The sequence below is a fragment of the Benincasa hispida genome, chromosome 4, assembly GCF_027475165.1.
Source record: "Benincasa hispida cultivar pf3 chromosome 4, pf3_genome.v1.1, whole genome shotgun sequence".
NCBI lineage: Eukaryota > Viridiplantae > Streptophyta > Magnoliopsida > Cucurbitales > Cucurbitaceae > Benincasa > Benincasa hispida.
Genome location: NC_143481.1, coordinates 40,755,908 through 40,772,474, shown reverse-complemented (window position 1 = coordinate 40,772,474; position 16,567 = coordinate 40,755,908). Strand labels below are relative to the sequence as shown.

Genomic DNA, 16,567 nt, shown 5'->3' with positions numbered 1-16,567 from the left:
TCAAGCACCAAGACCTCCCAGACTCACTCCGAACAGCCCACACAAAACATATGCCTCCACCCACACCACCCATAGTGACCCTGATTTAATTAAGAGAAGCCAGAGCAACTTCATAATAGCAGCTTGGTTCCAAGAGGCCACATGCTTCACACCTAACCCCCCTTCTCCCAACGGCAAGCACACATCATCCCACGCCAACCGTGCACCACCTCGACTCACCACACTACCCTTCCATAAATAACTACATAACAAACGATCAACCTCATGAGTTACACACGCAAGCAACATGAAGATGCTACACCAAAAAACCTGAAAGGACTGTAAAACAGACCTAATAAGATGTAACCTCCCAGCAAAGGAGAGGGACCTCGCTGCCCAGCTTTTAATACGAGTTGTAATCCTTTGTATCGAAGACGCACAATCCATAGCCCTCAACCGACCCGCCAATAAAGGTAAACCCAGATACTTAACAGGCAATGAGCCAAAAGAGACACCCATATACACAGCTAGTTTCTCTGCCTCCCCCGACTCCACACCCACAATAAACATGGAACTCTTCCTAACATTTGCAACTAACCCAGACAGCTTTGCAAACTCTGTTAATACCTGCCTCACAAACTCCAAATAATCTCTCTCAGCTGCACAGAAAACCATCAAATCGACAAAAACCAAATGAGTTAGGCCCAAACACTCACACCGATCATGGAACCTAAACCACACAAAAGGTTTATTCAACAACCTAGACAAGACCTCCATCACCATCACAAACAAAAAAGGAGACAGTGGATCCTCCTGCCTCAACCCCTTCCTACCAGGAAAAAACCCTTCAAGGGAACCATTAATCATCACAGAGAACTTAGGCAAAGTAACACAAGCCCTCACCCAACTCACAAACTGAAGGGGCGAACCTATAGCCAACAACGCACCAAACAGAAAATCCCAATTCACCGAATCGTAAGCCTTTTGAAGGTCTACCTTTAGCACACAACGCGGCTTCCCTCTACCCTCCTTATAGTTCCCCACGAGCTCTTGACATTATTAACCTTTTTGTGACAAATTTTCTATGTCAAAATAAATGTTTAATTAACAAAAAAAATCAACTTTTGGGTCATTTATTGATAATGATAAGTTGTCATAGAAAATGTCACTAATGCCAATAAATATTTATTGTTGACTGCATTGAAAAGTTATAAAACATAATAACATATTTTAGATGTGTCATCGATGTTTTTTCTTTGATGATAGATTCAAGAATTGAAAAACGACTCAATAAATATGTTGATGACTGTTTTTTAATTAGAGTTATAAAAATCTGTTTTTGTTATTGTGTTCCCTTTACCAAAATTCAAAAATCACATAAACCTAATTAAACATTTATTTCAAAAGATAATAACATGAAAAAGGATAACAAAAACATTTAATTCAATGCCTTCAATCTTCAAGAACAAGAGTACTACAAAATTTTCAGCAAGAAGATCAAGAAAAGAAAAATACACAAACAGAGAGATAATGAAAAATGAACAATCATATGTAAAGAAATAGTGGATAAGATGGCAAAGAGTTAATTTTTTGTGGGTTATTTTTCTATTAATGTTCGTAATTAAGAAATTTTTGAGCAAGTCATCGCTTTTAAACAGATCTTCTACTTAGATTAAAAGTTCACGAATGTGATTGTAACCGACCTCATAAGTGGTGGTTGTGTGGTTTGTCGGAATAAAATAATAAAATATGTATTTTTTAATTAACTCGTTAATTTTGTTTATGTCAAAAAATGTTAACTTTGTTAATTGATACCGATTATTCCTATATTTCTCTATTTATAGTTGAGGAGTTAATTCATGTATGTAATTTGAATTTACCTTTAATAGAACTACAAATTTCACCCTTTAACTCGTATTATAGTATCATAGCATTTTATTTTAGTTCGTATTTTCATTCTTGAGAGTTCATTCTTCACAAAGATTTTTTTTACTACATACTTTCTCAAGGGTTCTCCTTCACTTTTGAGAATCCCTTTTTATCATTCTCAAAAGTTCTTTTCCACGACAGAAGCGAAAAACATGATATCTTTTATTAGTTCCACGACTGTTTGTTTTGTTTTAGATTCATCTAATCTTAAAGTACTATTGAGTTAGAGCATGTTTGGAAGTAATTCTATAATAGTTAAAATCTCTTGTACTATTTTCAAAATCAAAATACGTTTTTAATTACTCAAAATCAATTTTGATGACATGCAAACTACGTTTAAAAGTATAAAATTAAATGTCAAATTAACGTTGATTGGTTATAAATGAAAGGAGTGATTTTAAATATAGTTAATTGAAAAAAATATATTTACAAATATAGCAAAACTTACAAAATTCGCTATAGTCCAGTCAAAATGTCAAAAAGCCCATGAAATTCATGCTCAACACATGCACCGACCTGCAAAATTTGATCTGCTTGCCCGCAATTAATCGCCATTGACTTGCGATCCGCTTCTTCTCCTTCGACCAAATTGAACCACCAAAAACACATATAGACTTCTAATCAATCAATCAACAAAACCTTTAATTTCCATCTTGATTAACCAAATCCATGGCAATCTTCTATCTCCTCACCTTCACAAACTTCGTCCTCTTGTCCATCCTTGCTTTCAGTGGCTTCCCAAACATCTTCAAGCCCCAATAAAACTAGACGAACATGTGATCTATGTGCATAACTATTCATCGGAGAAAATGCATCAATGATCGCAGTCGGTGAGAGAAAATAACTGAGATTGAGCATTCTGGAGTTTGAAACCCTAATTGTGGTATGACGGAAGGGTCGAGGATCGGGGATCGAGTCGAGAGAGATTGGGAGGGCTCAAGGTACATACATAAACTTTCAATTGAACGTCTATCGTGATAATCTATCAGTGTTATTGCGATAGAAACTGATAGATAGTTTCTATCTATCTATTACGATAGATACCAATAGACAACTATCTATCAGTATCTGGTAGATACTATCATCAATCTATTGCGATAGATACTGATAAATAATTGTCTATCAGTGTCTATCGTGATAAACAACGATAGATAGACAACTATCGGTGAGTATCTATCACGATAGACACTGATAGAAAACTATCTATCAGTATCTATTGTAATAGACACTAATAGAACACTATTAATGTCGATATCACAAGTATACCTGCTTACCTTTCTTTCCTCTTTCGCTCTTCATCATTTTCTCATCGTCGAGTTGTAGACAATGATAGACCATTTTCGAGAGAACAACCTGACTGTCACGAGAGTAAAGGTAAAAGCAAAAGCTCGTTTTATGTTCGTGGTCCGGAAATCTTGAAAAGAAAAAGATGGTTTTGTTGAAGAAGAAAAAGACAAAGGAGAAGGAAAATCGCATACGATGGATCGGGTTATATTTTAAAAGTCTTCCTTTTTCCTTTCTTCATCAGAAAAACTTCCTTGACCAATTGGGTAGATCAAGAAAACAGCAGTATCAGCCATATCGAAGAAGCGATCAATCTTTGATGAAGAAGAAGAAGAAAGAATAAAAATCATTGAAAACATTACGGAAGAGACGAGAGATGCGTGCAACCTTTTTAAGGGCATTTTCGAAATTTTTTAAATATCAAAAGGCCTTCACCATGTTTAGAAAATTGTTTTTTTTTTGGCTATTTTTGAAAATAGTTTAATACTTTTGACATTTTAAACAAGTTTCCTAAATGAAATGATTTTAAATACGACAAAAGTGATTGACGAATGACACCGTCAAGAAACCTACATTTGAAAGGTTTGCTTCCAAAAGAGGATTAAGAAGGGTGATCCTCTATCTTCTTATTTATCCCATCTTTGTGTTGCAAGTTTATCTTCTTTAATTTGTGCTGAGAATTAGAATAAGAGTCTGATTAGATGTAAAATTACCAAGAACTGTCCAAGGAGTTCTCATATATTTTTAGGTGATGATAATTTATTGTTTTGTAAAGTATCTCTAATGGATGGTTCAAAAGTTAAGGACATCTCACGTATTTATGAGTAGGATTCTGGTCAAATTGTGAATTTTAATAAATATGCAATTCTATGTAGTCCCAATACGTCCCATGGTTGTAAACTTCAAATGGAAAATTTGATACAAATTAAAATGGTCTCGGATTTGGGTAAATATCTACTTCTTTCTACTCATCTTTTTAAAGTAAACGGTGAGACTTAGATTTATGTTTGGAAAAAATACAAAAAAAACTATTGTCCATTGAAGGAAAGCCACTTTTCAATTAGGGGGGAGGAGATGCTCTTAAAGCCATGGCTCAGGCCTCACTAATATATACTATATCTTGTCTTAAGCTCCCAAAGTTTATTTGGAATGATGTGACTAGATCCATGGCTCAGTTTTAGTGGGGGTCTTCAACTGATAGAAGGAAAATCTATTGGATGAAGTGGAAAGTCGTGTATGCCCAAACTAGGGGGGAGGGAAGGTTTTTGAAACTTGGAAGGTATTAGTCAAGCTTTACTTGCAAAACAGGCATAGAGAATCCTTCAGAACCCGTTATTGTCAATTGTTTGATTATTTAAAATAACATATTTTCGTGATAAGGACTTCCTTGAGGCTGGTTTGGGTCATGGTCCGTCGTATGTTTGACGATGTGTGATTTGGAGGTGCATCTGTTGAAATGTGGTATCAGAAGGAGAATTGGAATGGAAGAAGATACTCTTGTTTTTATCCACCCATGGATTTCGTGAGAGAGTTACTTTAAACCTATAACCCCTTCCTAGGAGGTTTATGTTGATCTAACAGTCTGTGATTTAATTTTTGAGGAGGGAGGGGGTGGGGGATGAAGCAAAAATGCGTCAGTGGCTTAGAGATGAGGTTGAAAGAATCTTGTCTATCCCTATTTGCAGAATGACGAGTCCTGACTTCTGGGCTGACATTATACAAAGAATGAGTGGTTCACAACTAGTGGCACATATCAATTGTTTGCAAAAATTAAAAAGGGTGCTTCCTCGTCCGATGGTGGTTTAAATAGGGTTTGGTGGAAAAAGGTATGGTTTACTTCCCTAAAAAGTAAAAAAAAATTTATGAAAAGCTTTCCACTATATTCTTTCAACCAATCTAAATTTAGCAAGCAACAATATTCCAACTCAAAAGTGGTATGTGTGTCACGGAAGAGATTTTGAGTTGGAAGAGGTGGCTTCTTGTTGTAATGTGCTTGCGAAGGCGATGACTTGTCTAAATAATGATCAATTTCTGCTGTTTGGAGTTGCTTGTTGGGCAATTTGTGAGGATTGAAATAAAGTTAATAGCTTGAATCTGATTGCACCGGTAGATTGTAAGGTTAAATGGATTCTCTGGTATTACTTCGAGATCTTAGAGGGCTGTGATAATATTGGGCGAGGTCCTGATATTTCTTGGGAAGGTGTGTTGACGGGTCAGATTGCTAAGGTGGAGGTCAGATCAAAGTGTGCTGGTGGTAGTGGGTCAGATGGTGTCCGCCGACTTTTGGTATGATCAAAATTAATGTTGATGTCACGTATAATCTATCCAAATTGGGTGTTGGGTTGGGTGCGGTTGTGAGAAACAAGCTCGGTGATGTGGTTGTTGCTCAGGTTGTCTTTTGCCGGGGGTGGCTAGAATCTGAAGCAGAAGAAGTTCTTGCTCTATTATGTTTGTAGTGTTGGGGTTGATGCCCTAAAGTCTCGTGTCCTATAGTTTGTAAACAGTTTGTACGAATGCTTGTATTGTATAATATATGATATTTACTTCACATCTTGTATTTTGCTCAGTTGCTTGTTTTATTTGCTTTACCACAAACCAATAAATATAAAAGCCCTGGTTATCTGTATGTGACTTAAGCATGTATATGGTGACATACAGGTGGATCATGTCTTGAGTGATAACCAAAATGGTCTGTAGTATATGAATATAGGAGGGAGACCTTATCTTGGTAACGCTACGGATGCAGTCCACTTTGTAGAATGGTCACAAGTGTTGTGACTTGTTGTAGATGGTCTGATCTCGATCATTCGTGTTGGGGACATGCAAGCGAGGGCATCCTATACAAAGAGTTTGTATAAGACCTGACCACGAAGTGTTAACGTCTCGTTATATAACACTATTCATGAAAGAGACTTCACTTCACTAGGTTAACCATAGGTAACATGACCTCAATCCTGAGTGAGTTGGGAACTCCTGCCATTGAGGGCGGTCCTTTGATTTGTATGGGTGCGAGTGGCCAGGTCGCCGATTCGAACCTACTATTTTGGGGATTCGTCTGATTTGGGAGCTAGGAACTCAACTACACAAGATAGAATTCACTCATTCCCCAAGGCAGGAATTAGTGGTACTTAAGAAGTGAGATGTAACTACAGGGGAAAAACGGTAATTTGGTCTAACTGTACTTACGAGCATTTGTGAAGGGTCGTCGTACTCATGATTGGTTATATCCGATGGACACAGAAATATATCTATGGTAAGAAGAGTTCAACTATTGGTCTTTAGTGGAATGCTTGACAGTTAACGGATGGTGGATCTCGTGGCTAAAGAGTTTAGTCAGCTATTCACAGACCGTTGGAGCTTCGAGCCACAGGTCCATTAGGTCTCCTAGGTAGCTTGGATAAAGTCGATAACAAGTGTTTGGGTTAATTTGAAATGTTCAAATTGACAAGAGGAAGTTCGATTATATATGATATAATTGGACTGGTTAATTATATATGATATAATTGGCTAAAAGTATGAAATACATTATTTTGGAGGAAATTAGATGTAAATATGATTTATATCAAGTAGAGGAGAAAATACTATAGTAGATATATGATATCAAACTATAGGGTAAAAATATAATATGATTATATTAATTATTAATTAATTGATTAATTATATGATAATTAACTCAAAAATCACATTCGGACGTAGGTTAGTAGGAATGCATCAGTTATTGTAACTGATGAATTAAAATGAAAATGGTTTTCATTTTGAATCGGTCCGTCTAAAAAGAAAGAGAGATCACATTGGTGAAAAGTAATCAATCGCTTAAGTATTTCGAGGGCCTATACGATAGTCACTTTCCGCCTAAACGATCATCCACCTCACGCCTAAAAGATCGCACACTAGTTCCTACACGATTGGATAGCTTCCCTAAATGATCGTAGTGTGTGTCGGGTTTGCTAAACGATCGTATACCATTTCCTAAACGACCGTTCAGTAAAACCTACACGATCGTGTAGTTTCTCCTAAACGATAAGCATAGTGCTATACGATAGCATCTTTTTCCCTCCCACTTGCTTATCGCTTACACGATTTGTGCTTCCTCTACGAAACTCACCAAATACCATGCTTTGGGTTCTCAATCCGAGAATACCCGGGGCTCCTTTCTGGTGGTGTCGTCCCCGTTGCGGTCGTGAGTCTGAAGTTTTTCGCTGCATTGAGTTCCGAAGTTTGAAGACTGTCTTCAACTAGTATGACAACTCTCTCCCTCGTTTATTTTTTGTTCAAAACATGCCTTTCATTGACTGTTAGTTTGCATAACTGTACGTTTGAATGTATATTGTTGTATTTCGGTCACTGTGAAATTGGAGTGATCCGAATGCGTTTATAGAACTCTTCGGTAAGAAATCCTTCATGCAGTTGGTTGAAGAGATTGTGGTGGTGAAATGTGGCTTGAATATGACGCTCAAGTTGTGGTAAATCATCCTAATCCCTTTCCTTCTCTCTATTTGGGATTACTTTTACTGAAGTATATTCTTTATTAAGTAGATTAAAAGTGAGAGGGTTGAGTTATGCTCGCTGTAGTAATGTGGCAAATTGGGGTCAAATATGCTTTGTCGTCTTGCGTCTCGCATTACTAGACTCATGACTTTCCTATTTCGCTTTTTCCGTGTTGTTGGGGCTGACAAGGATGATTTTGATATTTAGTTTTAATATATCTTTGATGGATTTCGAAAAAAAAAAATACATATCCACAAAAATTTATTGACACTAGAAAACTTTCCCAAAAGGATAGAAACATTTATAATAAATTTCCATTCAATACAAAACGTTTTTTCTTTTCTTTTTGCTAAAATCTTTTATCCACCTACTTTTTCTTTTTTCTTTTTAGAAATAAGCCACCTACTTCTTTTCATCACACATAACTTGTTTTTTTTCCATACATTTTTGCCTCTTTTATATAAAAAAAATAAATATATTATTGTTCTGTAAACCATCAATTAATTAACCAGGATTTAAGCCGACTATTTTAACAAAATTAAAGCAAATTCACTCTATTTAAATATTATCGAGTAATTACATTACATAACACTTTTAGAGATAATAATTAAATGTAACAGTAATATTTTTAAAGAATTGTAAGTATAACAAAATCTATGGACGATAGATTTTATCACTAATAGACTTCTACGGCGATATGATCTATTACCGATAAATCTCTACTAACAATATAGTCTATCACTCGTATATTTTGAAAATAAAATTTAAATTTTGTTATATTTATAAATTCTTTTATATTGTATTACTATATTTACAATCGTTCCATAATTATTTTCCAACTAAGTTAATATTATTAATTTATCTAACATAGGAAATTAATTAAAACTTCGAATTAGTGATTTGGTGTATGGAAGTGGGAGGCAAGGGGTGCCTTTAATTAATAATTTGAAACACGAAGAGTCGTCTCCCACGTTTATTAAATTTTCATCCATAAATGAATAAAAATATTTTTTATAAATTAAAAGAAAAAAAACAGACACAAAAAGCCACGTGTCAGGATCTGAAACGAGAGACTAAGGGATTGTAAAATGAAAACGAAACAGAAGAAAATAACCCCACATGCAAAATTCCAAACGGCAGCCCCCAAGAGGTTTAACCGCGGTTAGAAGAGTTAACCCAACCACGGTTAAATACTGGGGGATCGTGTTAAGTCTCCTCCTCCCTTGGGATTTTACTGTTTGTCTTTTGCATTTGAGGACCCACCATTTTCTCAAGAGGATAACAACAAAAGCCTCAGCACCGTCACTTCGTTTCTCTCTCTTTTTTCCTCTGTAATTGATGAATTTCAGCGGCGAAGAAGAGGATTTTCAAATGGCTTACGGAAGGTAAAATTCAATTTCTAGAAATGATAGAGCGTAACTCTTGTACTATTTCGGTTTTTTGCTGCTTGTTATTGGGTTTATTACTGTTTTGATATGTGAATTTGATTAATGGAGCTTGAAATTGTGGAGTGTTTTCGTTTTTCAATCGAATATATGCTTGTGCTTGTGGTTGTGATTGTGATTCTCTCTGTTTTTTATTTTTTTTTCTTTTGTTTTTGTGCTGAGTTTTGATTTCATTTTGTGTTGATCCTCTTGCTGTAGTTATTGAGTCCGTAGTTTGCGGTTGGAGGTTTTTGGTTATCTGAATTGTTTGTTATCGAGTGAGGTATATGCGAATTTTCGGCATGTTGTTTTGAAGAACTACATGCGTTTCGTTTGGTTATGTATTGCTGACTTTTTTTGTAAGTTCTGCCACTTGTTTTCTTCTTCAACGCTTTTGATCCTTGCGTTACTTGTTGATTGTCGTCGTTTCTTTCCATTTTATCGGGTAGGAGATTTTGATTGACCCCGAGTTTCGCGATCTAAAGGCTGCTGAGGTCGTCTTCTTTTTGTCACTAAAGCGAAGAGTTGCAGTCGGCGTGAATATAAATTCATGTAGAGTATGAATTCTATTATTTCTATCTCTGTTTTTGGTCATAAAACTTAGTTTTAGTTTTGCTTTAGAGACGGAGAAATTTGCTGGAAATTCTTTGGCGAAGATTATATACGCGGATCGAACGTGGCGTTTCTTTCACGCAGAGTTTCAAATCTTAGTGTTAAGGGTATGGATTGGAACCGAATAATTAGGAACGCTTTAGTTAATTACTTACAATCTGATATTCATGTTGATTTTTCCCTTTTTTTGACGTTGAAAATACATCTTGTAATAATTAAATTTTGGATATATTTTATATTATCTTCTTATTTTCTTTCTCTTATATAATATTATTTAGTGATTAAATGACGATTTCTCCTCTAATATGGATGTTTTTCTTTCTTTCGCTGGCTGAAATATATATAATTTATAGATTTAATTCGCTTGGCATATGAGTGAGTGTTTCTTCTACGCTTTGTTTATTTTATTCATTTTATCTGATGAGTTTTGACTTTTTAATTTTTTTAATTTTTTTTTTTAAAGTGTTGTGTTGGAGCTATAACCAATTCAAAGTAGTTCTGCTTCTTGAGGTAGCATTTAAGTTTTTAACCAACTATTGATGTTAATATGTTGACAGGATATCGTGAATGATCGATTTTCTTGGGATGTTTCACCAGAACTTGAAATTCTGTGGATTGTAAATTCCCTGAAGCTGTCGTTTTTATTTGAACAGTGCTTAGATAAGAAAACAATCCATCCATAAACAAGTGGTTTCAAGCCGACGACACGGGTTTAAATTAATTGCTTTTGTAACTGTGGTGTGTTTATTCCAATGATGAACACCATGGGAATCTTTGAAGATATTGGCTTTTGCCGAAATCTTGAATATTTTTCGGCTCCTCCTGGGGAACAAGAGACAGCTCAGGAGCATGAAGCTGAGGGTGCTTTGGAGGAAGATTATAGTGATGAAGAGCTGGATGTTGATGAGCTTGAGAGAAGGATGTGGCGCGACCGAATGCTTTTGAGGCGACTCAAAGAACAAAGCAAAGAGAAGGAAGGCACAGATAATTCAAAGCAGCGTCAATCCCAGGAGCAGGCCCGAAGGAAGAAGATGTCTCGGGCTCAAGACGGGATCCTGAAGTATATGTTGAAAATGATGGAGGTCTGTAAAGCTCAAGGATTCGTTTATGGGATTATTCCTGAGAAAGGAAAACCGGTAAGTGGAGCTTCTGATAATCTTCGTGCCTGGTGGAAAGAAAAAGTCAGATTCGATAGAAACGGCCCTGCAGCAATAGCCAAATATCAGGCTGACCATGCGATTCCTGGGAACAATGACGACTGCAATATAGTGGCATCCACTCCTCACACTTTACAAGAGCTCCAAGACACAACCCTTGGGTCACTTTTGTCGGCTCTGATGCAGCACTGTGATCCACCTCAGAGGCGTTTTCCGTTGGAGAAGGGAGTTTCCCCGCCATGGTGGCCCACCGGAAACGAGCAATGGTGGCCTGAACTAGGACTACCTAAGGACCAGGGGCCACCCCCTTATAAGAAGCCCCATGATCTGAAGAAGGCTTGGAAAGTCAGCGTTCTCACTGCGGTGATTAAGCATATGTCACCTGATATTGCCAAGATTCGCAAGCTTGTTCGCCAGTCTAAGTGTTTGCAAGACAAGATGACTGCAAAGGAAAGTGCTACATGGTTGGCCATTGTGAACCAGGAAGAAGCGTTGGCTAGGAAATTGTATCCTGATAAATGCCCACCCGTGTCGATTTGCGGGGGAGGATCTCTTTTGATCAGCGACACTAGTGATTACGATGTCGAAGGAGTTGAAGATGAACCGAATATCGAAACAGAGGAAAGCAAGCCCCATGATCTCAATTTCTTTAATATGGGAGCTCCTGGATCTAGAGAAAGACTTATGATGGCACCTGTGGGACCTCAGATTAAGGAAGAATTCATGGAGAACAATTCAGACTTCAACCAAAAGAGGAAGCAGATGACAGATGAGTCGAATACAATAATGAATCCGAAGATATATACTTGCGAGTATTCTCAATGCCCTTACAACAGTCAGCACCTCGGGTTTCTCGACAGGACTTCAAGAAACAACCACCAGTTGAATTGCCCGTTTAGAAGTGATTCTTCCCATATATTTAACATGCCAAGCTTTCAGACTAACGACGACAAATCGTCTTCTCCTGTTCCTCCATCATTTAACCATCCTAAGCCACCTACTCGGCTGATGAACCCGTCTCCACCCTTCAGGGTATCAGGACTTGGACTTCCAGAAGATGGCCAGAAAATGATTTCTGACCTTCTGAGTTTCTACGATTCTAACCTTCAACAGGACAAACCTTTGAATTCTGGTAATGTCGACATGCGAGACGATCACAACCAACAGCAACAACTGCCAAAATTCCAGCTCCAAGTCGACGATAACTTATATTGCCAAGCAGCTATGGTGGGAAATAGTATACCAATTCAGCAGCAGCATGATTATTCTTCTACCAAACTTCCTTTCGAAGAATACAAGGCAGCATTCGATTCTCCGTTTGGCATGTATCCGAACGATAACATCTCCGACTTCAGATTTGGTTCGCCATTTAACTTGGCATCAATTGATTATGCAGCAGTAGACACATCATTGCCCAAACAAGATACACCCTTGTGGTACCTTTGACGCACAAAATATGACAACTCAGCATTGATCGCTCCAATGATCGGAAGTAAATATATTTTCAGAGGGAGGAGGAAGAAAGTCATCTTCATGCCCTAAAGAAGGTGAAATTTCTTCCTATATCTACATGCTAGTTGTTTAATATATATACACATAAATATATATACATATAAAGTGTGTGTGTTGTGTAATTAGAATGGTTCTGCAGCTACATACATTAAGACGGTTTTTACATAATGTAGGATTATATAATATGATGCTACTGAGGTAGTGGTAAAAGTAAAAACAAGTTGAGTCTCACTAATAGAGGAATCTTAAGCTCTCAATTATTAGTGTATTTCTGGGAACTTAAAAAGTTAAAATTAATTACTTGTTGCCTTTGCCCTTTGGAATGTTTATATTTAATATTATTGGGATACTTTCTTAAAAACTTATGGATGCCAATTTTCTTTTTGCTGATCAGCTGCTGTATTGTATATTTATGGATCAATTTTATTTTTTGACATTCATGCATCTTTTTATTCTTCAGTTCTTTATATATATATATATATATATATATTACATCACATGTGGGGATTTGAGACACTCATGTTTTGAAGTTGGTTGGCATATTCATGCATCTGATTGGTGCTTGTTTATTGGAAACCAGCCAATCTTTTCCTTGGCTAAACAAAGGATTTAATGGGAGGGACATGAAATGTGTGTGTGTGTGTATATTTTAATCAACAATTTCATAAGTGGGGATTGAATTGTTAACTTTCTAGGGTAATATTATAATGGGTGTTTTATTTGAGTTATGTTTCATATTTGCAAATGGTTGGTTAGATGGTTTTTTTTTGTCCTTTCTAACTTTTGACCTTTTTGACCTTTCTCATTTATTTTGTTTTGGTTTTTGATGTTATTGAACTTCTCATGTTAAACAAGTTTTTATTACCATATGTTGCAATATGAAAAATTAAACGTAGATGGAATTTTAATGGCTTAAATCTTTTAAAATAGAATTTATGTAGTTTTAAATATAGTAATTAGATCTAAGGTATTAGTAAATTATAGAATTTACCGATATAATAAAATTTATATTTTACTATATTTATAATTAATTACTAGCTCTATGAGTAGCATCCGAATTTTAGTATCTAGAAGATTATAAAATAATAATTGTGCTCATGGAATATAAAACAATTATGGGTTGTAATGATTATTTGCATTTAGTATATGGAATTGATGAGCATGTATTTTTGCTACATATATAGGTCAGTTGAAGCTACAGCCTACATGGGTCAGGTTAACCCATCGGTCTGTTGACTATAATAATAGATAAATATTAAATGAAGTATAATAATAAGAATAGCTATTAAATTGAAAAATTCTAGAAAATAAATTAAATATTTTGAAAGATGATCTACGTGGTCATCCTTTTTCTAATTGTTGAAATGAATAGTTCATCTTCCGGATCATTTTCAGCACTTCTTTTAACTAAAATTTGACATTCGTATTATTATTGTCACCGAAAACCAAATTAGTAATAATAATAATGGCAATAATCTAACATAATTCTAAGAATAAGGAAATTTTTTTATCCTCAATTTGTAGGGAATAATAACTTTTTAGTTCTTAGATTTTGGTTTTAGTTTTTATTTTATCCCTAGATTTTAACATATTACATATTTAGCACTTTTATTTCAATTTAGTGTCAGAATTTCAAAATGTTATAATTTTATTTGAAAAATTTGAGTCATGTTTCAATTTTGTTTTGCGTTTTAAAATTATATTTTGAATCTCAATTTTTCATTATTTTTAATAATTGCAGTTAATTTTTATTAATTAAATTAATTATAAAGTGAAATTTTAAATTTAATTTTAAAAATGATAAAAATAGTGAAATTTAATTATCTATAATTTTTTAATAATTTTTAATTTATTGACATAAATTAATTCAAAGATGGAAAGTGAGTATCTACTGAAAAGTCAAGATTAAAAGTGTACATTTTGAAATATGAAGGTAAAATTGAATTAAAATTTAAATGTTAAGGATAAAATTATAGCATTTAGAAATTTAAGGACTAAATCGAAATTAAGCTTAAAATATTAAGGATTAAATGTGTAATCTTCGTATTAAATAAGAATTAAATCTAAAATGTGGGGACAAAAAGGTATTCTTAAAAATAAATAAATAGTAAATTACGTGTTATTAAAAGGCTGGGGAATATTAATTAATCAAATATTTGGCGGTGAGGAAATAAAAAACCTTGACCTTTTTAATTGGATACATAATTTAGTGTTTGGAGTTTATAAATTTTTCATTTTGTTGATGAAAGTTCTAGTTTCACTATGAAGGTATAAGAGATTTTCAAACAAATTCCAATCAACACTGTCAAGGAAATTGATGTACTTTTTAAATGGTGATAAACATTTAGGAATATTATTTTCCATGAACCATCTTATTTTATTTTATTTTATTTTTTAATACAATTGAGGTTGAAAAATTCGAACCCCATAGTTACTAACGCACATGTATATCAATTGAGCTATACTCAATTTAGCACGAGCCACCTTATTTTACTCGCTTAAAATGCTTCAAAAAATCAAATGCTTTGGATAAAGTTAGTTGGGTTGTTCAGTTCATTGAGTTTAGGCAAAAGAAAAATACTTTTGGTATGAAAACTTTCAAGTAACTAGTTCCTATACTTTGGTTTAGTCTCCGTACTTTTAATTTTGGTAACAAAATGTTTTTTTTAACTTTAGTATGTAACAATTTAGTCATTATACTTTCAAATTTGTAAAAATTTAGTCCTTAATATAAGAAAATCCATAAAAAATAGATGTCAATTTTCATTATTTGATGTAGACCGTGTATTTTGTAAAAATATTTAGTTTCTACTTGATTTATTTATGCAAGAAATCTCACTAAATGATTAAATTATTATATAGTAAAATTTGGACTAAATTGTTATAAAATTGAAAATACATATACTAAATTGTTTCAAAGTTTAGGGACTAAATTGTTATTTCTATGAAAGTTTAAAGACTAAAAATGATTATTAACCTTGATTTTGATAAATGATCTATGCATGGATGTAAGCTAAAATCAACATTATATTAATAAGTACATGGATCCATTGAAGAATAGTCTTACCCCGTTGTCGAAAAGTCTGTGTTTCTTCACACATCAATAGTGAACTCTGAATATTAGATGGAGAATAAGAGGCTAAAGTAACACATTATATTGAGGTCATAACCATGTATTTATAGATTGACTCTAGGATTTCCCACAATCCCCTAAAGTCAATGAGGTGTCATTTGCTCAACGCCTCACACCTCCCTTCCAATGGACTCTAATTAGATCATTTCTGGTATCATAGATAGCAATACATATAATTATCGACCTAAATTGTTATACATTAAAGGATTAATCTAATTAATGACAACATTTACATCAAGATTAAAAAAGATAAGAGGTTGGGGGAGCCAACTTACTAAAGCAAGCTACAACTTTATCGCAACAAGTTCCTACTTCTATCAAAATGAAAAGCAGCAAATGAAGCTTGAAGAAGCAAGAGCTATATTAGATTTTTTGTTAAAAAAAAAGATTATTGAATTTCATTTTCCCCCCTTAATCATGTGGGTTAGTTATAAAAGTGATGTTTTTGTTACATTATTATTATTATTTTATTTAATAACAATAACATTATTGTGCAGTTAATAGATGAACTAAAATAGTAAAGCTGGAAAGCATATTATATGTCCAAGCGTTTGTCCCATAAAATTCAAAGAAATGGCGAACCAAATAATCTTCTTTGTACCATGAAACGGATGGCCCACCAAGACATGTTAGGACATAAAAGTTAGTCTTGGTAGGCTAATGCCCAATTAAAAGCATCCAAAATAATATGCTAGAAATGTGGACATATAATAACATGTCTTGGTGGGAATGTGAAGCAAAAAAACAATGCATAATCAAATGAGTTGGGAATTCAGAATGGTTTTGACGTATAACACACTAAGATGGAGATAAAGACAAATAAGGCATACGACGTTTTATTACTTATTTATTCAAAGAAAGAAAGAAAAAACGACCTGATGGTTGAAGTAGTTAAACTTCAAAAGAGATGCCAGGATTTCATTCATGAAGATTTGATAACTTCATACGAAACAAGCTAAAGTTTGATCTTCACATCTAATAATGCATAAACAATAAAAATATGAACAGAGGAGAAGAAATGGAAGATGTCTGATGAAAGAGAGAGAGAG

The 16,567-nt window shown here is 34.4% G+C and overlaps 1 protein-coding gene and 1 pseudogene across 13 annotated transcripts; one reads left to right on the top strand and one right to left on the bottom strand.

The window, feature by feature from the left end:
* LOC150036703 (uncharacterized) lies at positions 1-2,709 on the bottom strand. Its single transcript, XM_090313216.1, has 3 exons — positions 2,601-2,709; positions 824-908; positions 1-709 (listed from the first exon to the last, which is right to left on the bottom strand). The coding sequence occupies exons 1-3, from the start codon at positions 2,707-2,709 to the stop codon at positions 1-3; spliced, it is 903 nt and encodes a 300-aa protein (XP_090169342.1).
* A 6,137-nt stretch (positions 2,710-8,846) lies between these two features.
* On the top strand, positions 8,847-12,746 carry LOC120076830 (ETHYLENE INSENSITIVE 3-like 1 protein pseudogene; annotated as a pseudogene). 12 transcript variants are annotated; one of them, XR_016529312.1, is made up of 5 exons: positions 8,917-9,065; positions 9,324-9,463; positions 9,554-9,656; positions 9,726-9,823; positions 10,274-12,746. The product of XR_016529312.1 is annotated as an ETHYLENE INSENSITIVE 3-like 1 protein pseudogene, transcript variant X7 (transcript). The 12 variants fall into 12 exon arrangements; XR_016529308.1 differs by having other exon boundaries at positions 8,921-9,065; positions 9,554-9,661; XR_016529307.1 differs by lacking the exon at positions 8,917-9,065 and adding an exon at positions 9,068-9,104.
* Positions 12,747-16,567: the final 3,821 nt, after the last annotated feature.

What these genes read in the sequence shown, in the direction of transcription:
- LOC150036703 (XM_090313216.1), bottom strand. Translation starts at nt 2,709, where the DNA reads ATGAATAGTTATGCACATAGATCACATGTTCGTCTAGTTTTATTGGGG. An exon ending in AGAGGACGAAGTTTGTGAAG is followed by an intron (nt 909 to 2,600) that starts GTGAGGAGATAG and finishes TGTTGGCTATAG; the next exon opens with GTTCGCCCCTTCAGTTTGTG. An exon ending in ATTAATGGTTCCCTTGAAGG is followed by an intron (nt 710 to 823) that starts GTTTTTTCCTGG and finishes TGTGTGGTTTAG; the next exon opens with GTTCCATGATCGGTGTGAGT.